The sequence below is a fragment of the Agelaius tricolor genome, unplaced genomic scaffold (genome assembly GCF_023055355.1).
Source record: "Agelaius tricolor isolate 1412-34295 unplaced genomic scaffold, bAgeTri1.0.p SCAF_49, whole genome shotgun sequence".
Lineage (NCBI taxonomy): Eukaryota > Metazoa > Chordata > Aves > Passeriformes > Icteridae > Agelaius > Agelaius tricolor.
The window spans coordinates 2092149-2115919 of record NW_027269309.1 but is presented as its reverse complement, the minus strand read 5'-3'; the positions used below and the strand labels follow the sequence as shown (position 1 = coordinate 2115919).

Below are 23771 nucleotides of genomic sequence, written 5' to 3'. Positions count from 1 at the left end.
TGGCGGAGCTCCGGGATCCGCGGACAGCGCGGGGTATGGGCGGGGCCGGTGTGCGCGGCCTCTTTAAGAGTGAGAGCATCACGGCGGCGCCAGGCACGGCGGCGGCCGCTCTACGCATGCGCACAGCCTGTCCCTGCGACTTATTCGGTGCCGCCGGCACTGGAGTAGCGTGCAGGGGCGGGGAATCGCGTTGTAGTGAGCTCGCGCATGCGCAGGGCACGATCCCGCCGTGCGCTTTGTGGCGCTGCCGGAAGCGGGTGCGGGCCGAGCTCAGCGAGCGGCGCTCCCGGTCCCGTGTGGCCGCGGCCCCGTGGCGCCGGCGGCCTGAGGGAGTGGCGCTCCCCGACATGTCTGCCGGGCTCTCGGCGCAGGTAAGACGGCCAGGCTTCCCGCCACGGCGCTGTCGGGCTCAGCCCGCTTCGCCGCCCGCAGGGCCTGTGGCGCGGGCGCCGCCCGGAGCCTCCACCGCGCTGACCTCTGCGCTGCTGCGGCGGGGCCCGAGCGGGGCGGGCGATGGGCGAGCCTGTCCCCGGGGCTCCCCCAGCGCCTCGCGCCTGGTTGGTGCCGCGGAGCCACCGCAGGGCGGGCGGGAGCGACTCTCGATGACCCCCCGCGGCCCAGGGCCCCTCTCGGCCCCTGCCCCGGCCCGGGGGTCGAATCGCGTTTCGGGTCCGTGGGAGGAGCGTGAGGCGGTACCCGCACCGTTCCTCCCGTGTGGATCCTGCGAGCGGGAGCTGGACCTGAGGGAGGAAAAAGTTTGTGTCGCTGTTTCCCCGCAGAGTCCGACTAACAGCCCGCTGGTGCCGAGCATGCCCGGCTCAGGCCTCCCGGGGTCTGTCGGGATTCTGCTTTTCCCTGTCTCATTTTGGTCTCCGTGCCCAGTTGATAGTAGATCCTATTTATTTGGTGTACTCAGCAGCGAGCGAGGCTTCTCCCCGGAGTAAGGGGGCCGTGCCTGCAAGAGAGTCCTTCCTGCTTGAACAGTTTGGAGACTTCACGAGAAACCGGACCGACGAATAAGTGCCAATGTAAAGGAAACTGTTGAGTTAAAAATTTTGTTCAGTCGGGTGCACTGTTTTGTGGTCAAGTTCATTAAATAGTTTTTCGCATAAATGAGGGGTTTGAAAACTTACTAAACTGTCAGGTGACTGGCCTGGAAGATAATTTTCTCAAATCTAGTGTTAAAAATGAGAGTGATAGTGAGAAGCAGAGTAGTACTGATGTTTGAGTAATGATGCTTGAAAGCAGAATAATATCCAAAACATACAAAACTGTTTTTGCTTTCCTATGGCTCTGCTCATCTTCACATGTAACAGTATGCAACTTGTAGGCAGTGGCCTTCTCTATAGCAAGTGCCCTGCCTCCTGCTTTGGCCAGGCTGTGTCCAGCAGTGTTTCCAGGAACTAGAGGCAATGGGGTCCATGAACTGGGAGTGCTGGAGATAGTGAGGCTGGAATCCTGTGGGATCCTTTGAGACCCAGTCTTCCCTTTGGCACATTCATGTATTAATTTCTGCTATAGTAATGCAATAAAATCTGACAAATTTGTCTTCTCGGGACAAGGGCAGCTGGGATTCTCTTCTCTGACCCTTGGTACTGCTGTGGCTGAATGGCTTGGGAAAGGATGACAGGAGTTTGGTTTTTTGTTTGACTTTTCTCTTCTTGCATTGAATATAGACTTTTAGAAAAAACTGATAGTAACCCTGATGTGCATATTTTTAAATTTCTTGAACAAAATACTTAAAATACTAATTTTCTGCTGGTCTTTCTCTCAGATAGGTCTTCTATTTGGTTCTTGCAATTTTTATTTTTTCCTGCTCTCTGCTCTGGCTGTTGTTCTTTACACACAGTGCATGCCTTAGGCGGAGCTAACATATTAGGTGGCTCCAGAGGTGAGCTACCAGGAGGGTTGTGCTTCCTCAGGCCTGGTAGGCTTAATACCAGAGGTGCAGTTAGTCTCAGCTAGATGTAACTCGCCTTCTCCAACATAAACTTGGAGGGCAGTGGGACAAGTGGGCATATAGCAGCTGTTCATGTTTAGAATGTCACGCAACTGAGAAAAATTGCTCATAAATGTCTGGTTTGTGCTTTGGGGGAAGGTGGGTTGTGGCAGGATGGCTTTCCGGCAAGAATTGTTTCCTTTGAAGAGCAAATGTTAGTACTGTTAGGTAGCAGAGGTCATGTTAAATGAGAGGACTTTCTTTTTTTCCAGGGAATACTTATAAAGCATATCTGATATCCCAGAACTTTGATGTAGACTTTTTTTTTGGCTGCTTCTCTGGTTTAGGCTCAATTAGGCCTTCAGCCTTCCTTGAGCATATCTCTGCTGATGTTCTTTGCGTCTCTTGTCCTAATGTCCATTTTGTCTGCTCTGCTTTTTTGGTTCTAGTAAAAGCCAAGAAGGGTCCACTTTTGGGACAGCTTGTCTTTGTGCTTGAAGTTCTTTTGCATCGTAGGAAAATACTTCATTTTACATATGAAGCTGCTGAACACGACCAAATGTTCATGTTTGCCCCCAGCACTTCCCTCCCTTAGTGCACATTTTCTGAGGAATTGCTCTGTACCTGAGTAGTGATTCCCTGACCTCTCCCTGCACATGCTCCGAACACCTCAACTTCAGGCTTGGACCTTCTGCGCATTCCTTCACAGTAACTGCAGAATGTGGCTCTGTTTAGTTGTTGCTGTCTAACTGTAGTGATCCAGGAGTTTAAATATTTTGGCTGTAGCTGTTCATATTAGGTCTTCGGAAACTGGAAATAGAACTTTATTGTTTGAGTTTTATGGACTTGTTATTCTTTTGTGCTCACTGGCTTCTGCAGTGTTTGAGAACTGAGGATCTTGGATCCTTAATGCTGAGACATCCAGTTTCTGTGGTTTATATGGTAATAACAACTGAAGTTCCTAAGATGAAACAGATTGGGAGGAAATACGTTGAAATCCAGATTATTTACCACATTAGGGAATATTGGAATTAGTGCTCAGTTTCATAATGTCTCATTGCTTTTGCTAGTTTTAATGCTGGTGATTTCTTTCCAGGTTTGTCTGTGAGAGTGTGAGGATGTTTTATTTAGTGCAGTCTCCAGGAACATACAGTCTCAGGAACATAGAGCATACAAGAGTGTGTAAAACTGCTTGATGAACAACAGGGGTTTATTTATTATTCTACTCATCCCTTCTCTTAATCAGCTTTCTGAGAGTCCTTAGTGATTTGAACCCCAATAAGACATATGTGTATGTGAAATGTGAATATTCAGCTTCATGAAACTTGTGCAAAGTTAGCTGGGCAAGTGAGGGCGCTTCTGAAATACAGAAGTATTGCAAAAACGGAAGTCAAAATCAGGTGTAATGTGACAGTTGCTTTCTTGGTCTTCAGTTTGCTGTTGGTGTTTCAGTAGTTACTGATAAATACCGCGTCTTGGGAGGGAGTCCTGCTGCTGCACAGCAGTAGGTGCTTTTTGAGGAAAGTTAGGAAACTGTCTGTCAGTGTGTGGAATCTGTCAGAAACATTGTTTTGGATATCATTGTGTGGAGACTTTCCAGCCTTTTTTAATTCCTGTCCAGTTAGGAGAAGCTGCATACTAGACTGATTTAGAGATAGTCCAATCCTAACAGATTGCAGCCATTTCCAATTCAAGTGGCAGTTGAACTGGAGTCTTTAATAAAAAGTAACTTCTAGTCCTTCCAAATAAAAACTTTTAACTGCTAAATATAGGGGGGTGGATAGATCGATACCCTGATAAATCTCCCTCATAAGGATTTTGCACCTGAAGCAATTACTTCTTTCAGTATTCCTGTGTATTGCTAAAATGAACAGGTTTCTTTTACAGCAAGATGAAAGGAAGTCTCAAATATTAACAAGATACAGGCTGATGATTAAATTTATGTAAGAATGTCAGGCAGCAGGCTGGGAGTGTGTGGTATGAGAAGTTTTGGTTGTCCTGTTGCTAAACCTCTTCAGCATGGCATATTGTATATATCCTGTATCTGTTAAAAGTGCTACTCCTCAGAAGTGTGGAAGGGTCACCCAGAAGAGCTTTGCATCTTTGTTTCATTGTGGCAGAGAGCTGCATGAGGATGGGTGATTGTGTTCTCGCGTTCCCCTGCCTTAGTGCAATTAAGGTTTTCTAAACTGCAGCAGGATTCTTCTAGATGAGAAAGCTCCCACATAGGCATTGCCTGCCATTTGCTTGTATTGTACAGCAGTTCCACACACCTGGGCACCCTGCTCTGGGATGAGGGCGGCCACAGTGAATGTGCTGTGCTTATCACACACTGAGAAGCTCCTGCCATGAGCTGTTCACTGCCAGCTGGAGGGCGGGCATGGAAAGGAGATGATGTTTTATCAGTTCAAATCAGCTTATTTAAACCAATGTTCCTCAAATACTGTTACTGGGTTACATGCTTCTAATGAACTTATGTCACAGAAGAGGAATGGGGAGTGCTTCCCCTCTTCCCTTGTGGGATAGGGGGTAGGGCCTCTGCTCTGGGAATAGAGGCAAAGTGCTGTGGGGATGAGAAAGGAGGGGGAAGTCTCGGAAAGTGGATTATATCTCACTTCTGTCCCTTCTGCTTTGACTTCAAACACAAACTGGAGACTAAGATGATGGTCAGGTAGAAGAGAAGGGGGAAGATGAAGCACGTCTGTAGCTATAGGATATGAAAGGAAAAGATACCAGTATGGAAACCTAGATAGTCGAGCTAAGCAGTGATCAAAGCCATCACTGAGGATTGGAATTTTTTAGGTTTTGTTTGGTGTTTCGTTTTTGAGGGTATTTTGTTTGGGTTTTTGGTTTGGTTTGATTTTGGGGGGATTTGTGTGTGTGCGCGGGACTTTTCTGTGTCTTGAAATTGCCATTTTTCTCTAAGCCTAAGGGTTTTGACCACAGTGATGTGAGCACTCCCCCTGCTTCAGTCCCCAGAGGAGGGAAGGTACCTGAAGGATGTAGGGATTGGACATCCTGCAGGCTGCTGCTGCTCTGGTTAACTCACTAGCAGATAAACACACGATTGCTGTCTCAAACCACGAAGGATGTAGTTTGGAAGACAAGATCTTGCTGCCTTACTTTTCTGTCTCCCTTGAAGGGAATCATCAGGCTTTTTGCATAGGTTTTGGGTATAAACATCTGGGGAGTCAGCTAAGTAGGCAGATTGTTTAAATAGGTTTTTCCCTAGGAATGCGTATTTCCAGGCCTGGTTTCTTGTTTGGTTTTGGGCCAATGAATGTCTAAGGGAGGTGTTCAAAATATTCCCCGTATAACTAACTGGCTTCCAAATTGTGCCAGGTAAGTGTAGTTGGCATAAGGATCTTGGAGTGCCATCCATGACAGCTTGAGCTGCTCTGAGCTGCGTCTCTTGAACACTCCTTGCTTTTCTCCTGTGCCAACCCTGTTTTCCTTGTTCATGTGGTCACCTGGCTCAGATAATGGATAAAAGGCTGTCAATTCTGGTGGGAGAGGAGGAAAAGGAGATGGTGCAGTCGCAGTTCTGGTGGCTCTCACAGGCTGCTGTGGTACCACCTGCTTGAGCAGCAGTTTAACGTTGTTGTGAGCCTGTACAAAGCACTCTGCTGTCAGAGGGATGTTCTTGCCACCCCTCTGGCCCTGGGTCCTCACTGCTCTCCTCACAAAACAGCTGTGTTGGCACAGATGTTTCTCATCTGAGTTAGGTCAGATCTCTGGATGTGTTTGATGTGTGGATCAAAGTTGGCTGTGTGTGGTAGGTGTCTCTGAGCTGCCCAGTGCAGTCCCATGACTGGTGCTGCCTTGCTGCACCCATTCCCAGGGTAGGGGGTTCTGGCCTGGCTCCCAGCCCTGCCCCGTACAGCACAGAGGTATTGGTTGTGCTGCTGGTGCAGCATGAGCCACTGCTCAGGACACAAGAGTGCTGCTGACTGGAGGTGGACTGTGGGAGCACAGCTGAACTTCTGCTTCTAATTGCCTCTCTTGGTTGAGGTTTCACAACAATGCCAGAATACCCATCCCAATTTCCTATCACTGCAAAAATCTGGTTAGTTCACGGTCAGCTTGGCTTCCTGATCTCAAATGGCAGTGAGGGGATATATGTAACTGCAGTTGTGCTGGGATTGTTACTGAAAGGAGAGCTGTGTCTAGTTCTGAGAGTGCTGCCTGGGAAATTTCCTAGTGGCTTTTCTGCCTGGAATCTGTGGGACAAATGTAGATTTTTATGGAGTGACTCTCTCTCTGTATTGACTTTACAAGGATTTGAAATGCACCCCAACGCCATAGATTTGGAACCTGTATGTGCTGTAATGAAACTGTAAAATGATGCTGGGTTTAAGCTAGTGATGCACTAAGGCTCAGCCAGTCCTGAACTCGCTGCAAATAAAGGGCACTCTTCATTATCACTGAATTGCATCTTTCAGCTACCAGTTTTGAGTAGTACCTGCTGTAGAAATACCTTATGAATATGAAAGAGGCTGAATTTTTGTCTTCTCAGATGACTAAGGTTTTCCTGGAAGTTTCCTGGGGTCTCTTTTTAACTGCTGTTGAGGTGAAAAAGGGAACAGGGTGAATTGCAGCCATTGCTTCATGAGCAGAATACTTGTAGAAGTGTTTTCTACTCACCTGAAGATGTTGTGTAAATGGAAGCAGCTTTCCTGCAAAGATGGTGTAAGCAGAAGTGTGAGGTGAAGTCACTTCACAGGTTTAAGTATCTAAAATAGACATTTAGTCCTGAACTGAAACTTGCTGTAATCTCTGTAATCAACCTATGTTAAAGCTCGTCTGTGTAAAAAACATACTAAGGTTGAAGGACAACTGTTGGAATCTTTTCTGGATTGTGAAATGTATGAAATGTATATGTGCATCTAGAATTTACAAGGGTCTGGATTGTGAATACACAGCCTCAGTTTTGCTAACTCATGTCATAGACGTTTAAACTAATTGTCTCTTTTTCTTCCTTGCCCCCCCAGGTGTTGTTTGGATTGTAGCATAGAGGCACTATGTACTCAGAGTGGAGATCCTTGCATCTTGTCATTCAAAATGATCAGGGGAATACCAGTGTACTTCACAGCTATCCTGAGAATGTGGGGAGAGAAGTGGCAAATGCAGTGGTGCGTCCTCTTGGACAAGCTTTAATTACATCATCTGTTGGAAGTGAGAGTTTACTAAAAACAGACAAAGAAGTAAGTGCCTTTCCTTGGAGATGATAGTTTCCTTTATGCTGGAGTGACAGTTTAATAGATTTTTACAGCCTCTTTTATTTTTCTCTCTTTATTGTCCCAAATTTTATGAAGTGTGTTACATTTTTAGTTTAGTGATCTCCATAGGGTTTTTATTAGCAGCTAGATCATAGCAACAGTGTACTTCATGACTTAATAGTAACTTTGCCTGAGCTACTATACCACAAAATTCAGGCTAAAGAAAACCAACAAAAAAACCATCAAAACAAACCCAAAGAATTTAGCATTTAACACAAAGCCTTTCTACTTACCTTCAGTTTTGAAGCAACAGTATGTGACTTCAAAAAAAAGTCTTTGTATAGTACAAGTATTTGTTAGAATTTGAAAATCTTTCACTAACAGCTTTTGTGTGTTCTGAAGAGCTCTCTATAGTTTAGATTTAAGAGATTCAGAATTTAGAGAGCGTTTTTAGAGAGTGTTTTGCCATTTATTCATCTTCATAATAGCATGATATATGAGTTAATGGTTTGGTGTTTTCTTGCAGGATATGTTAAACAGAATTGCCCATACAACATAATTACTGTTGCCTTTTTTTTTTTTTTTTTGAGTTAGAACTAATGTGCTCTGACCAGCACTTACTTACCAATATTTATTTTTAATAACTTTTGCATTATGTTTGTTAGGTAAAATGGACTATGGAGGTGGTTTGTTATGGACTGACCCTCCCTTTGGACGGCGATACTGTGAAATACTGTGTGGATGTGTATACAGATTGGATTATGGCTCTTGTGTTACCTAAGGACTCTATTCCTTTACCTGTTATTAAGGAACCAAACCTTTATGTTCAAAGCATTCTCAAACATCTCCAAAATCTCTTTGTACCAAGGTGAGTGTTAGGGATTCCAAGCTGTAGTCAGAGGACTCATCAGGTGTGGAGGCTCTTAACAAATAAGACTGCTAGTGCTGCAAACTTAGGAGGAAAGTGTTCCTCCAAATGTCTTGTAATTTTGCAGTAGCAGATTGAGTTTTTGCTGCTGTGATTAGAATGACATATAGTTCATATACTTTAATGTTTACTGTTCCAAGAGGTTCAAGATTTATCTCTATTGGATGACTGGAGGGTAAGGGGAAAAGCAGAAGCGCATCACTGTGTTACCATGTGCTTTTCATTGTGTAAAACTGAGGTAAACTAAGAGAACATCATGACAGTCCCTGCCCTTGTTAGTCAAGATTTGACTACGTTTGTGATTTACTGAAGGATTTTGTAGTAAGTGACTGCTCTGTGCCTGCATCTTACTGTCTGTCAAATGTGCATGGTTATGCTGACTGTCCTTCACTGGTAGTTTTGAAAGAACCTGGTGGTGGAGTGCTTGCTGCCTGACATCCTTGGATGATGATGTTGAGATAGACATGTTTCTAGGTCTTGTACACAGCTACGTTGTCAGAGTGCGCGAACATCATTACCTTATTCATAGTTTATGGCAAGTTTACCTGCTGCTGTTGGACATACATACTGGATGAGTAAGATTAAATAACAGCATCCCCTGAAAAGGTACTTAACTTCAGATCAATGTTAAGTATATGCCCCTAAATATCAGATCATCTGCTTTTATCAGTATTAAATATGTGTCACTGCAGGTGGCCTTCAAAGTGCTCAGCTGCACTTGGGTCACTTTACTAAAGGCTTTGTTTATAAAGGACTTTGAATAGTAATTTGTGCAAATTCAGAGTTCTCTGCTGTTTATTGATTGCTTTGAAGTCTACCACCTACTCTTAGCTGCTGTTGCTCTTAACTTGCAGTGAAAATGTATTTTAATTCCCATTAAAGCATGGTCAAGGCAATGACACAAGTCTGAGGGGTGCAAGCTTCTGGATTAGACTGTGGCAGGAGGTTGTCTCTAAGCTTTAATTAGTGCAGAATACAGTCTACTGTCTGGGATCCTTTATTGCCTTGGCACAGCAGAGAAGAAATTCTTCACTAGTCCATTAAATAGTTGTTTCTGTGATGCCTTGCTTGCTCTCACACCAGGACCCTAGTAGCAGGCAGCTCAGTAGTACAGTTTCTAGCATGCTCTTGGCACAAGCTTCCACTTTATCCTTCTGTCCCAGAATTATTGTTGGACCTTGATGTAGGCTGATAGACTACATGTGATAGTTGTTGAATGAAATAGTTAATACCTAGAGACAGGGAGGGCTGAAAAATCATTAGCTATACTGTAGTATAGCTGTTCTGTACGTTTTTCTTTCAAGAGCCTCTGAGATGTATCTGAAACACTGATTTTTCATGGCTGTTGCTGTCAACACTGGACATTCAAGTCCCTACTCTTTTTAAGTTTTGCCCTCCAGGGTGCTATGTTCAGAATTCACTCCAGCAACAGGAGAAATTTCTATACTGCAAATGGAATACAGAACTAAGTTGTGCACACCTGCCTTGAATAAAAGCAAAGATTCAGACCTAGCTGTCTGTGGTGGGGAAGAGGAGATTTCTGGGTTTACCCAATTGATGCAGGTTGCTGATGATGATGGACTCATGTAGAATACTTACCTAGGAGGTGTTACAGCAACCTGTATTGAACTGTCTCCTGGAAAAATCTGTTCTTGTGTTGAAGATATTAAGTCTTTTTTATAAGCCTATGTCCTATGGAAGGTTGTGAAATAAAATAGCTTCCTTCCTCATTCTGGTTCTCTGGAAACGATGTAGCTGTTGGTTTGGCTGCCTTTAAAGTGGTGGCCCAGAGTTGTAGAGGCATCAGACTCAGATGGTGACATATAGGTGAGGTGCGAAACACAGCAGCAGCCTGAAGTGTAAATGGCACCTCAGGAGCTTGTGTACACCCATACAGAGCAGGTGCATATAGATTATTCTAGTCTGAGTGCTCAGCTGAATCAAATGTTGACATGCACAGTCCTTGAAATTGTGTGGTGCTGAAAAAGAAAACTGAAGGCTGGGTGAGCCAAGTTAGCTTTCCTCTATCTGCTGCAGTGACAGGAGAGAGGGTGTTTGCCTCCTTCCCTCCTGCACTGGCCTTCTGTCCACTCTGAAGAAGCAAACACTTTGTTGACGTATTTGAATAGTCACCAGGCAACCCCCCAGGCTTTCAATTTCTGGCAACCCTAGAATATCCAAGAGGTCTTGAAGATGACTTAAGCAGTAGTGGTTGTTACTGCTGTCAGATAAAGCTTCAGTGCCACAAACACTGTTGGAAGGGAATAGGAGAACTCTCTCCCCCTCTAGTGCCTCTCCAGGAGAGTGTGGTACAGATATCCAGGTCCTCTGCAACAGAAATGTCTGGAATTGCTTGAGAGATTGTGGAACATGTGACTGCCAAAGTACTTTTTTTTGTAATAACTTCATATGCTTCTCATATGAAGTCATGGCAACAGTATTTCTGAAGGAGTATGGCCAAAAGGCCACAGTCTGTAGAAATCCAGAAGTCTAGAAATAGCTTGTCTAGCTTGCCCCTGGGTCAACTTTGTAAACAAGAGGAAGTCATAGATGGACAGGAATGTTCAAGTTGCCTTTACAAGATCAGCACAGAAGTATCCCGTTAGCTTGCGTATAAGCCCTGGTTTTTTACAGTTTCTCTAAATGATTAGGGAAACAAGTCTTGAAGCAGCCTTAGAAGCTTCAAGCCTATATTGATTAAGGATACCTTTCAACTGAAGCAATCTTCTCTGTTGTTGCTCAGGCAAAAATAGTGCTGTAAGAAAGGCAGGGTTCACTTATCCCAAAGTTTGTTATTCTACAGAGACTCTGGGTTATGATCTAGCACTATCATCAAGCAACTCACTGAGGTCCTCAGCTGTGGCTAGTAATGTGCAATTATGCATTATCTTGTCTCTGTAATCTTTTTTTTCCAATACTGTAATACAACATTATGCTATCAAGATAAAAGTTGATAGTATTTAGTGGACCAGCACATTCTTGAGGTGCTTGCTATGCAATATGACTTGTGGGTTATACCACATTGAAAATGTTTGGAAGGAATCTGATAGTACTACTTACTAGTCCAGTGGAAGATAATACATGTATGGGGTTTTTTTGTCATCTCTTCAGTGGTGGTAGGAGGGATCATGAAATGATGTACAGGTGGAAATATGCCTTACTGCACACTCTAATTTCTAATCTCCTCTTTCACCCTTCAAAATTTGGGCTTCCTAAGGTTTTTTACCAATGTCCTCAGATACTGTCCAGAATGTGTCACATTACTGTTTTGTGCCTGTTCTGCATTGTCCAGACTAACTGATGGGACGAGATGATGCTGCTTTGTGCTGCTTCTGAGCAACTTTGTATTGAGTGATTCAGTAGTGCCAGTGTGGATCTGATTATTAGTACAGGAAAAACCTAGGAAATATGAAACTGTTTCCTTTCTTCCTTCCTTACTTCTAACTGCTTACAGAAGAAGATCTAGAAGGAGGTCATTAAATAGGAACATCAGACTAAAGGTAGAAATGATAAGAGTTGATTTGGAAACAAGAGGAGAACTAGGAAGAATTTAAATTATTTTGCTAACAATATGTTCTCCTAATTTGCCACTTCAGAGTTATGTATGTAATAATTCATGATGTTGCAACTAGATTGTCATTGTTTGACCCAAGATAAATATGAGATGATGGATTGTGCTTGCTCTATGTATTGAGTCTCATGTGGAAAAGAGCGTTACGGTGCATCTTGTGCTCATTAAGGCAGAGTTAGGATGCCTAGAGACAGAGTTGGGGTGCACAGAAGCATATTGGCTTATGTTCTTGGGTCTCACTCAATAATACTTGTTTCCTTTTGTAAGTTGAACAAGCTGAAAGTTCATGTTACTGAATACATCACTTAATAGTTCTATTTCTCAAGCATTGTTTTCTTCTCTTGCAGGCCAGACCCAGGATCCAGTCAGATCAGACTGTGCTTGCAGGTTTTGAAAGCTGTCCAGAAGCTGGCGCATGAGTCAACAATTATGGCAAGAGAAACCTGGGAGGTTTTGTTATTATTTCTTCTTCAGATCAATGACACTCTTCTAGCAGCTCCAACTGTGCAAGGTTCATGTTCATCTTTCATTTGGTTCAATTATTAAAAAACTTCTGTCTCTTCTTCACATTCAGCTGTGAGCAGGATGGGGGAACCTATTAAAAACTCTTAGGAGCTATCAAAGCACAATAGCTCGCTCCTAATTCTGCCCCATTACTCCAAAATAAAGCATTGCCAGAAAAGACTGGATGATTTGGAGCTGAGTTTTCCTGAAAGTATTTTTGCAAGACAGTAACTTTATACATGAACAGTTTGGTATGAACAGTTTAAGACACTGTTGTTTCCTGTTTGTTTCAGTGAAAACTCCTTTGTTTTGCTGTTCAGCCTGCCTAGTGCAAAAAAATAGTGTTAGTTATTAAAAAAAAAGACTTCAGTATAGACACAGTGCAATAGAAGACTGCCTAAGATTGGTGGATTCCTTCTGTCCCTTATTACACACATGTGGCTGGGCTTTATCTATTGTACGTGGTCTTGCAAAAAGGCTAATTGGCTGTAGGAAGCAACCAAGGATCATTCTTAAAAGTTATGGAAAAAAGGGCTTAATCTTTATGCACTTTAACCAGAACCTCTTTGGGGAGATATTTGAAGTTATTTAGATGGAACACTAACTGAAGATGTGCTTGGTTTCTGTTGCAAGGTGGCATTGCTGAGAATCTGGCTGAAAAATTAATTGGCGTGCTGTTTGAGGTATGGTTACTCGCTTGTACACGGTGCTTTCCAACACCTCCTTACTGGAAAACTGCCAAAGAGATGGTGGCTAACTGGCGACATCATCCTGCAGTAGTTGAGCAGTGGAGCAAGGTCATTTGTGCCCTTACTTCCAGGTAGGAGAAATCCCATGGAAATAAATGCATGTATGGGGATAATCATGGTTATACGTATTTTGGAGTTGCTTATTTGTGGAATGTGCAGCAATCCAAAAGTGAATAAGCAATACAAAGTGAGAGATCTTGCTGTATCCTTGGATTGTGTGGGTATTCCTTTGTTCTGCAAGGGGAGGTCTGAGTTGGATTCTCTGTTTTTGTGTAAGCATAGCACTTCTGTGATATTTGGCATTTTACGGTGTGTGTGTATTAGTCTTCATGATTGTGACTCTTCATCATATCCCCTGAGGAGTGACTCAAGAATATTAGTATAGCATTATGTGTGTGTGTCACCATCAAAATTATTAGGTGCTTGTTAGTGCTCATGCTGCTGGGTTTGAGGTGACTCTTGGACTCTGCTTGGACCCTGTGGAGCTGGAACTGTGTTACAGCTGCCTGGCACTTGTTCCCTGGCAGTGAGGATGTGATGGGCCAGAGGCAGACCACAGGCTCTCTGCTCTAGAGAGTGGGGGAGAAGAGCTGTCCTGAGTCTTGCTGGGTATGGGAACAGTGAGGATCATATATGATAGAATTGTTTAAGTTGGAAAAGACCTCTAAGATCATCAAATCCAACCGTGCCCCCAGCACTGCGAAGCCCACCACTAACCCGTGTTCCGAATTGCTACATCCACAGATCTTTTAAAACCCTTTGGTGACTCCACCATTGCCCTGGGTTACCTGTGCCAGTGCCTGACAAACCTTTTCCATCCCATCTGAACTTCCCCTGGCACAACTTGAGGCCATTTCCCTATGTCCTGTCCCTTGTTACCTGGGAGAAGAGGCCAACCCTCTGGTGGCTCTGGTCTCCTTTCATGTAGATGTAGAGAATGAGAAGGTCCCCTCTGAGTCTCCTTTTCTCCAGGCTGAGCCCTCCCAGCTCTCTCAGCTGCTCCTGGTGCTCCAGCCCCTTCCCCAGCCCTGTTCCCTTCTCCAGATATGCTCCAGTCCCTCAATGCCTTTCTTGCCATGAGGGGCCCAAAACTGTCCCCAGGATTGGAGGTGCCCCACCGGTGCCCAGCACAGTTGACAGTCACTGCCCTGGTCCTGCTGCCACCCCATGGCTGGTACAGGCCGGGTGTCATTGGCCCCTTGCCCACCTGGGCACACCAGGCTCTTGTTCAGCTGCTGTCAGCCAGTACCCCCAGGGCCTTTCCTGCTGGGCATTTTGCAGCCATTCTGCCCTAAACCTGTACCTTTGGGGTTGTTGAGACCCAAGGGCCTGTCACTTTGCCTTGTTGAACCTTATGGAGTTGCTTCAGCCCCTTGGTCCAGCCTGCCCAAATCCCTCTAGAGATCCTTCCTGTCCTTCAGTAGGTCAGCTCCTGCCCACATCAGTGTGACCTGCAAACTGACCAAAGGAACACTCACATCTGGGGGTTGCAGGAGAGTTTTGGCTGTAATAGAAGGTTCTGAACAGTGAGGAGAGTTTCAGTACCCTTAATATTGAGGTCTTTTTGGTGTGAAGTCTTTGTGGGACGAATCTCAGACTCTTGGAGGAAAGAACTGAATTAATTGCTTGGAAGAGAGTCATCTGGGTCTCCTTCCAGCTCTCCTGAAACATCAGTAACTTATTTCTGTGAAAGTTCAAAGATGTGTTAAAATTGCTGCAGTGTGAAATATTCAATAGTGTCTTTTTCTGCAAGGTTTTATTACAACTTTGAAAACTTTTCCTTTGAATTACCTGTCAAAATGTGAAGTGTGGATAGATTTTTCCAGGTTATGCAGCTATTTGTTAAACCCCTGGGAAATAAAGCTGCAATATGAGTTCTGTGTATTTCCCACGTTATTTCTTCAGCTATTTTTAGCTTGTTAGATGTAGCATTACATAACGGAAAATACTTTATGATTCAGTGATCTGAAAAGAACAGCTCTGTCTCAAAACATGTGTTGATGTTCTGCACCATACACTGTGCCTACACTTCCTCTCCCACTGTTGACTAACAGTCTTGGTTCTGTTGGTGCACAGGAGTATGCAGGGTTTCTGGAATGTTTTAGTTTGTGTTCAGTAATGTTGGTTTATGCCTGATACATGGAAGCTTAGGCTCTTCTGAGGCTACCTTTAAGTTCAGTGGTATTTTTAGCTGAATTTTTAATATTTCAATGAAGCTCCAGCTTCAAACAGTTAAAATGTTTTAGTAAACAGTTCTGTGAATCAGGTTATTAGCAATAAGCTGAGAGTAAATGTTTCGAATTAAAACCATATGGAAAATTATATTTGGAAATATGTACACATAAGCAGTGTTAATTTGTGTCCTTAGCTATGATTTTTAGCATGATGAAACTGGAGTCTCAATTGTATTGCCATGCTAATAGATACTACCTTTACCCCATCTAGATTGCTTTCAATATATTTTAACTGTCTTGGATGTGTGGCTTAAAATTTATTTCTGTCTTCAATCATTCTTGAAAATGTTCCATATGTCATTAAAGATTTGATCATGCTCTTTGAAAAACTGGTTTCTTGCAGTCATAGGGAGAAATGAAGCAGTGCACTGTGTTGCCAGGCAGTGGGTGTGGGGCGTGACGGTGCATGGGATTGGGCCAGGCTCTTTTGGGTCTTTTAGAGCCAGGTAATTCCTCAGCAAAACCATACCATGAGGTCGTGCCTCTGGGCACTAAATATAGGTGGACACAGGGCTGGAGAGCATTTCCTGCCGGTATAGATCTGTGAATTTCTGGTTTTAAGGAAACTTCCCAGTCTGTCCCATTCCCAAGGCTCTCTGGCAGTCACTCTTCCACCACCAGTGACTTTAACGGCTGGGACTGAAGCCCCTTTGCAGCAGCAGCAGCTCCAGTGAGTTGAGGCGTGCCCTGTTTGACTCCCTGCACTCCCCACTCTCACAGGCAGACCAGCTTTCTCACCAGTTCAACCCCAGGTTTCCCATGGGAGTCTCGGATGTCTCGTTCCATAAAGCCCTTTATTCCTAGCACAGTAACAGAGAAACAGCTTGAGCTGGTGCCTCCTAGTAGCAGCCCAGCAAAGGACTCCTGGGCTTTTATCCCCTCACAGTCCAAGCTTGTGCAAGTCTTGGCTCTTCCTCCCTAGTCCTCAGCTCTTGCATTGTCTGAGCACCTGGCTGGGCCACAGATCCAGTGCCCTTTGTTATGCACAGGGTTGGCATTTCCCAGCCTCCCTTCAGGGAGTTCAATCTGCAGCTGTCACTGCAGCTGCACCACCAGCTCTGGCACTGAATGGATTCCTCATCATCCTTGCATCTGGAGAAGGCCTCGTGTCCTAAAGCTCTTTTGCTTTTCTGTCCAGGTTAGGTACTGTAAATAGGCTCTGATTTCAGACACTTGTGTTAATTGGCTGCAGGTTACTGTAGTACCCACTGCTGGGAGAAGTGGCAGATGGAAATTCAGCCTGTTTGACTCTTGGTTTAGGGGTCAGTCATAACTACTTTTCTCCTTCTCTTCTTCTAGTTGTAATGACTTTAGAAAACTATATGGCTTTATAAGTAAGGATGAGTGGGACATTTCCTCACTATTGCAAGGAAGTTAACTTAGGGAAAGACAAACTGATTTCTGGGAATGCTGTGATATTGAGAAGGTGCAGTGCAGATCTCTTCCATTCCTTTAGAAAACATCAAGGTTATGTTTATCAGGGAAATTGAACTGTAATTTCGTGAAGCTGGGTTTGAAGCAGGGGTCAGATTAGACAGCAGGAGCTCAGTGAAGGTCACTGGTGATTCTTCAGGTTGTTACAGCACTTCTAAGTATTGTCCTTATGGCACTGGATCACTGGTTTGCTCTTTGCTGGTCTGTAGATCCTAGCCTCTGGCAGATGTGGTGTCATCTGTTTTGAAGAACTCACTAAACTGTGGCTTGCAAGTCCTGTGCTGCTTGTAGGCCAACAGTGAGTACTGCTCAGGGTGCTGAGGTACAGTGTAGGTCATCAGTCGTGAGCTGGAATTTAGAGCTGCAACCTAATATGACTTGCTGGTGTCATTGAAAGCTTGAGCTAAAGAGCTGTGAGGATAAGGGCTTCGATTCCTTCTTTAAAAAAAAAAATCCCTTCTTCCTTCACATGTAGCATCCTGTCGATGTACATGTGGCTGTGATAACTGGTGACCCCTCTGGCTAAGTGATGGGAGAGCTGCTGAGGGGTCTTGTCCCTTAATAGCTTTTGGGTTTAGCTGGAGCTTTAGGCAGGCTCCAGGTGCACACTATCCAAGGCTGAGAGATTGTATAAAATGGGATCTCTAGGAAAACTTGGAGTGTTGCTTTGTTGCCTGTGGACTCACCTGTGGGCTGCTGATACCTTTGGGGCGCAAAGGCAATGCTCAATTTTTGAGCCAGGTCTGTCTGACTTGCTTTCTAGGTTGCTGCGTTTTACATATGGACCTTCATTTCCTCCATTCAAAATTCCCGATGAAGATGCTGGTCTGATTCCTCTTGAAATGGATAATGAGTGCGTTGCACAAACATGGTTTCGCTTTTTACATATGCTGAGGTATTGTAATTACAGCCATCCACTGTTCCTGTTCTTGAATCAACTCTATACGTTTGCATGATAAATGAAACATTTCTCTGGAGATTGCCAAGATTAAGCACCTAAATAGAATTAAACGAGAGACTTGTGACAGTGCCCATGAAGCAGCTCAGGGCAGGCTGTGAGTGGTGTTCAGGTTTGAATTCTGACTCTTTCAAAATGTAAACTGGTTCAGTTAATTAAAATCTATTTTAGCTATTTGGCATTTTGGAGTATCTGAAAAACAAGAGTTCAATAGAATTTTGTTTCTCTGAGGTAACAAACAGGAAAAGCTGAACAATAGATCTGGGAGATGCTTACAACTTTCATTTATTCTCCAGGTTAAATTTAATTTACAATTTATTTTTAAAATGAGTGTTTATATATTTATTTTTATGAAGAAATCTATACACTTAATTTTACCATACATGTTAATTTTAAATGCACAACTGAACCAAATGCTGTGTTTTGTTTTAAAGACTTTTGGATGTGGCATTACATTAATGCTCTCAATGGACAGAATATTAAAAAATTGATACTAAATACTATTTAATAGTTAAAGCTAGATAAACATTAGGCTGTTTGAAATTTTCTTCTTAACTAACTAAAAGACTCTCTTTCTTCATTTGTAGTACAAATGTCACAAGTACTGTACTCTTCAAATTTGGCTTTTTACAAATTTGCTGTTTCAGGATTTTGAGTCAGTCAGGAAAAATTGCTCAAACTTTTACAATTTACTTCCCTTCTTGTCAGTATGTTTGACAGTATTTAATTGCTTACCTTTCTAGAATAACTTTAACAATATAAGCAACTCTTCACTGGGCTCAAAAGACCTCATAAGTAATTATTATTTCTGCAATAATTAGTCTAGCAAGTGTGTGGTCTGGTTTGTTTTATTTTACTATAATTGTTCAATATGTTTGGATAATGTTTGACATTAAGACAGCTATATACTGCCAACCCAGGAAGAGAAAATTGCCTTCCTGTGATGAGAGGCTAAAATGTATTGATATTGGATGCTAGTTTGTGGTGTTACTCGAATGCCTTATACTACTGCATCTTCAAGTGTTTTTAAATCTTAACAGCTGTTCTTAAACCGACTAACATATATTTTGCTCTTTTTCTGTGCAGTAATCCTGTGGATTTGAGTAACCCAGCCATTATTAGCTCTACCCCCAGATTTCAGGAGCAGTTTCTGAATGTGAGTGGGATGACTCAAGAACTGAATCAGTACCCCTGCCTTAAACATCTGCCTCAAATATTCTTTCGTGCCATGCGTGGAATCAGCTGTTTAGTGGATGCATTCCTAGGTAATGCTTTTGTCTTGCCCATGGATAGCTAGAAATAATAATTTAATAATTAGTTTACTATCTTTAAATCTGTTTTCTCTGTAAATACATGAATAACAATTAATCTTTTGCAAGTATATCCTGGAATTGATGAGGAGGAGACTTGAGATCACCTCTAAAAAAATCTCTATGCACAACAGTAACATTTGAATGCATGAAGTTGTAGATAGCCTTAGTTTCAAATGCAAAACAAATAAATCAGAAATATAAAATAAAACAAAACCAGGGATCTCTTTCCCAAACAAGGCTTCTTTTCTCTTTCCATCTAATCACCAGTGCAAGTGCTATGCTCTAGCACTTACACTTGCTTGAGCACTCACCACTGTGTTTCTAATCTTTGTGGCAACTGCTGTGTGCCTGTTTTATAAGGTGTTGAATTGGGACTGTCATCTTCAGATCTTTTCAAGTTTCCCTTAGTTTACGGTTAGTGGCTTACTACTACTGCTGAGTAGAAAAGATGTATTTCTTTGTGTCTGCTGGTAACTGAGTAGCTCTAACTGGTCAGTTTTAAGTAACAGTATGGAGTACCTGAAATTTAAAGCATTATACTTAGTATGCTTCAGACTTACTAAAAGTTCTTCAGGGAATACATGCTATTGTAAACTTGGAAGAGCTGCTTTTTCCCCCTGCTTTTCTGCTTAAATGTGTGCAAACAAATGTCATCTGCCATAAGTTTGAGCTGATGAGAGATTGAAGGAGACTAGAGCAGATATATAAACAGTATAATAAAAACCCTGCTGGTGGAACGAGACCGTCAGCCTGGAGAAGAGCAGGCCCTAGGGGTACAGAGCGCAGGTTTAGACTGGATGTTGGGAAGAAATTCTTCCCTGTGAGGGTTCATAAGGCCCTGGCACAGGTTGCCCAGAGGAGCTGTGGCTGCCCCTGGATCCCTGGAAGTGTCTAAGGTCAGGATGGACTGGACTCAGAAGAACGTGGTCTAGTGGAGGTGTCCCTGCCTGTGACTGGGGATGGAATGGAGGGTCTTTGTACCCAAACTATTCTGTGGTTTTATGAATCAGACACTTAAGACTTCTGAAGATCTTGTAGCAAGATGAAGCACCCAGAGTGATAATAGCCTATCTGGAGTGCAGAGATGGAGACTACAATGCATTGGAGCACAGGAGATTTCTTTTAAAAAATTAATTTCAGGCTGTAGGTATGGATTGGGAGAGTGTGCTCAGGCAGACTTGAGAGCTGCAGAAAGATCTTCAGTGAAGGCTGATGGGAGAGCTCATTACCTTCTGTCACAAGTGCTAAAACATTGGGTTTTATCTTGCTCTCCCTGGTACCTACATGATGTGTTTGGCAAAATAGTACATCCTCTTTTCCAGCCAAATGTACCAAAACAATAGGTTTCATAGTGCATACTCTGCCTGGGCTGTAACACTGATGATTTTGCAGGAGCAAATTGTTCTGTAACATGTTATGAAAAGTACTTGGGTGCTTTAATTAACAGGGTCGAAAAAAATCTGTGTCAAATTCCCAAGCACACTGTGGTTCCCCACTTCATTTTTCAAACGGGGCACAAGGTTGTTGGAATTCATTAAAATGGGCAAAAATGGTGTTTGTCACTTCAAGTTTTGCAGATGTTGAGTTGCTTCTGATTATGATGGGGAAGAGCTCTGTACACCATGAATTTCCCTGAAGCTGGATTAAAAACTGGTCTCATGTCCTGCTGCTGCCAGAAAAATTATAGTTTGCTGTGCTTTCTTACTCTGTCTTGTGTACTGCCTTTGTATTTGACTGTTCAGCAGCCAATCCAGCTGAAACCGAGCAGAAAGCAGTGTGGTGGATGGGTTTCATCTTAATTTAGTGAGCTAAGGTGGCTTTAAGGGCCAGACATCTTAGAAGGGTGTGGGAGTTATGATTGAGAAAGAAAGGCAAAGGTGAGAGGCACCTGAATTTTGGCAGAAGTGAGCTGTGAAATTGTCTTTGGCAAATGAACCTTGCTCCTTTCCCTCTGCCTGATTCTTCCCATCTGCCATTTCCCACAACCTTAAGGTGTGGAGTCCATTGGTGTTTTTTAATCAATTGCTTATCTGATGTAATTACTGTTTCCATTTGCTTATGCATTTATTTCTGCTAATAGTAAAATAGGGAGAGGTGTTTTTGTTGCTACTGCCGTTTTGGGGAACATGGGAGGCATGGCTATTGACCAAAGGCTCCTATGCCTACTAAAGGCCTGCTCTCTGTGAGCCCATGGAATTCTTGCTGAAAGCCTGCTTTATTCCTGGCCTTGCAGGCATTTCCCGACCCCGGTCAGACAGCGCACCACCCACGCCAGTGAACAGGCTGAGCATGCCCCAGAGCACTGCTACCAACACCACTCCACCCCACAACCGGCGGCATCGGGCAGTGACTGTGAACAAAGTGACCATGAAAACCAGCACTGTAAGATTTCATACTCTCTGTTGGAGTAGCTGACCCTTTGGATTATTTCTTCAGTTAGCAGAACTAATTTCCTTGATTCTAGGAGCTAATCTGTTCTTCTGTTCAAACAGGTAACTACTGCACATGCTTCAAAAGTGCAGCACCAACCCTCTTCTACTTCTCCACTCTCTAGCCCAAACCAGACAAGCTCTGAGCCTCGGCCACTGCCAGCTCCTCGCAGGCCAAAGGTTAACAGCATCTTGAACCTCTTTGGATCATGGTTGTTTGATGCAGCATTTGTTCACTGTAAACTTCATAATGGAATAAACAGAGACAGCAGCATGACTGGTAAATATTACAAAAATATATGTACACTTTTTTCCTTGTTTTCTTGATATTTCCTACCTTCAAGATTAACACATGCATAATCCAAAAAAAGTAAAATCTGAAGTGCTCTGTTGTAATTAATCCCTTGAGCTGAGACAGCATCTGCTATTAGCTGAGCAGCTGTTTGGAGATTTCAAAGTTTAAAAAAAGTCCACTTTTTACTATGAAATACTCCTTTGCTCTAACAAGCATGGCACTTCCAATTATGATATTGGGGAAAATGCTGTTGAGCGAAGGAAATAATATGGTAGGAGTCCACTTCTTAGTTTTAAATCTGCTTGATTATCTATGATTAATAAAAATTGTTTATATCAACTCTTTAATATTTGAAAAATTGTCCTACATGGCTCCACATAGTGCACAACCAAGAAAACTTCTTGGTTTTGTAGAGTGTTACGGAAACAGAAGTCCTTAAAATAGCTAGTGAACTTGCTGCCTATCAGTTATGATTGCTGTGTGCTTCCCTTAATGACTTCATATCTTCGTTGTCTTCAACCCTTAACTGCCAAACTTATTTTGTCTCCTGTGCTTTGCTCAGCTGCAGAGGTTAGATGTTTTGAGATATCATATCAGAATTAGTCCTCTGCTCAGAGAGGCTTTTTAGCTCTTATCTTACTTTTGGTGATAATATTCAGAAAAGAATAATCTTTCTCACCCCCTGCAGTTTTCCTGTTCCTTGTGTATTTTGAATGTCTGCTAACTTTTCTGAGAGATCTATTAATTAATCTGTCAGTAACTCACTGGTCTAAGCAAAAGAGGGGAAAACCATTTGTTATAGCAAGTTGGATGTATAGTGTGACTTGACAGCAGCAGTTAAACTGGTGATCTTCCTTGTTTATTGTGTCAAATTCCTGTGTGAACGCTTAGGATTTGGGATCTTCTAAAGGTGTTTTTAGGTATGTAGCACATAATTTTTTGAAAGTGTTCTTTGTGGATGTCCGTGATAGGAGCTCAGAATCTCTCTGTAAAAGGCCTATGATTCATGACTGGGGAAACAGCTGAGCTTAGGAGGGAGCAAGGCATCCTTTGAGGGTGTGTTCAGTTACAGATGCATTTAATGTATTACTACATTTAGTGCTTTTCAGATTGATTAGATCATTTAAAATTTGACATAACCTGTTTTTTGAGCGATTTTAATGAAATGCTTAACCTGTAAAGGAAGGATGTCGGCTTAGATGGTGCTTATGCAAAAGTGTCAGCTTTAAACAGAAATGTTGTTATGCTGGCAGAAGTACACAGTCGTCCGTAATCCAAAGGCTTAATTTCCTTGAAGAGGTTACAAGGCCTTCTGTTCATATATGCAATGTCTTAAATCACCTAAAAGCAATCAGAAAGTTGTTGTGTTATTAGTCTTACTGGCTTTCTGAAAACTGGAGACAGCTGTTTGGAATGGAGTTAATTCTGTTCATCCTCTGTGCACTTCCAAGCTGTCTGTAGTGAGACCAGTCTTTGCACATCACATGATCTGCTGTGTATTAGCAGCAGTGGTTCTGACACAATGATGTTGGTGGACTCCTAGGAACCTAGCTGTGTCATGTTCTGCTTTTTTAGCAATTTGGAAGACAGAATTAACTTACAGGAATTTAGTCAAGTGTCTGCTGCCCTTGCAGGGTGTTGTTACCGCCTGGTAAGATCACTGGTCACGGTGGTGCCAAGATGAGCTGGCTGAAGGAGAGAGAACTGAGTGTGGACCCCTATTTCTGAAACGCTGTAGAGAGGCCCCAAACTCTGATTGCCTGATGTATTATTTTGCTCAGCCTCTGCTTAAGGTGGGAGAATGAGTAAGATGTGTAAAGAGCCAGGCCCCTGGAGTTTCTGCTTGAAGCATCAGTGTCTTTTGAAAGAGATTTAAATCCGCATCATAAACTTTTTATTCTGGGAATCTGACCTGTGATGCCTGATGCCTCCAAGTGAAATCTTTTCCTCCCTGAAGAGCATGAGGCAAGAGGTGCTATGCTGGCTGATGAGGTGGGCCAGGAGAGGTCTGTATTAAGACCCCCCCCATCGCAGAAGTGGGACTCATCAGTAACAATCAGATCTGCACATTGTGCCCATCCTCCTGCTGCCCAATGTAGATGCAGCTTGGAGGAGGAGGGCCAGTAGAGAAGGGACAGTTATCTGCCACAGTCCCCATTCTTAGGAAAGATGTCCAGAATAAATCTGATGCTTTACAG

At 43.1% G+C, this 23771-nt stretch overlaps 1 protein-coding gene across 5 annotated transcripts in view; it reads left to right on the top strand.

The window, feature by feature from the left end:
- The first annotated feature begins 234 nt into the window (after positions 1 to 234).
- Positions 235 to 23771, top strand: part of RALGAPB (Ral GTPase activating protein non-catalytic subunit beta) — a 64582-nt gene continuing 41045 nt past the window's right edge. For all 5 annotated transcript variants that reach the window (XM_071455522.1, XM_071455524.1, XM_071455521.1 and 2 more), the window contains exons 1-9: positions 235 to 371; positions 6931 to 7143; positions 7824 to 8026; positions 12005 to 12168; positions 12795 to 12981; positions 17342 to 17473; positions 18623 to 18801; positions 21083 to 21231; positions 21342 to 21558. In XM_071455522.1, the coding sequence (XP_071311623.1) occupies positions 6961 to 7143; positions 7824 to 8026; positions 12005 to 12168; positions 12795 to 12981; positions 17342 to 17473; positions 18623 to 18801; positions 21083 to 21231; positions 21342 to 21558 (1414 nt within the window). In that variant the 5' untranslated portion in view covers positions 235 to 371; positions 6931 to 6960. The remainder of the gene's footprint in view (positions 372 to 6930; positions 7144 to 7823; positions 8027 to 12004; positions 12169 to 12794; positions 12982 to 17341; positions 17474 to 18622; positions 18802 to 21082; positions 21232 to 21341; positions 21559 to 23771) is intronic.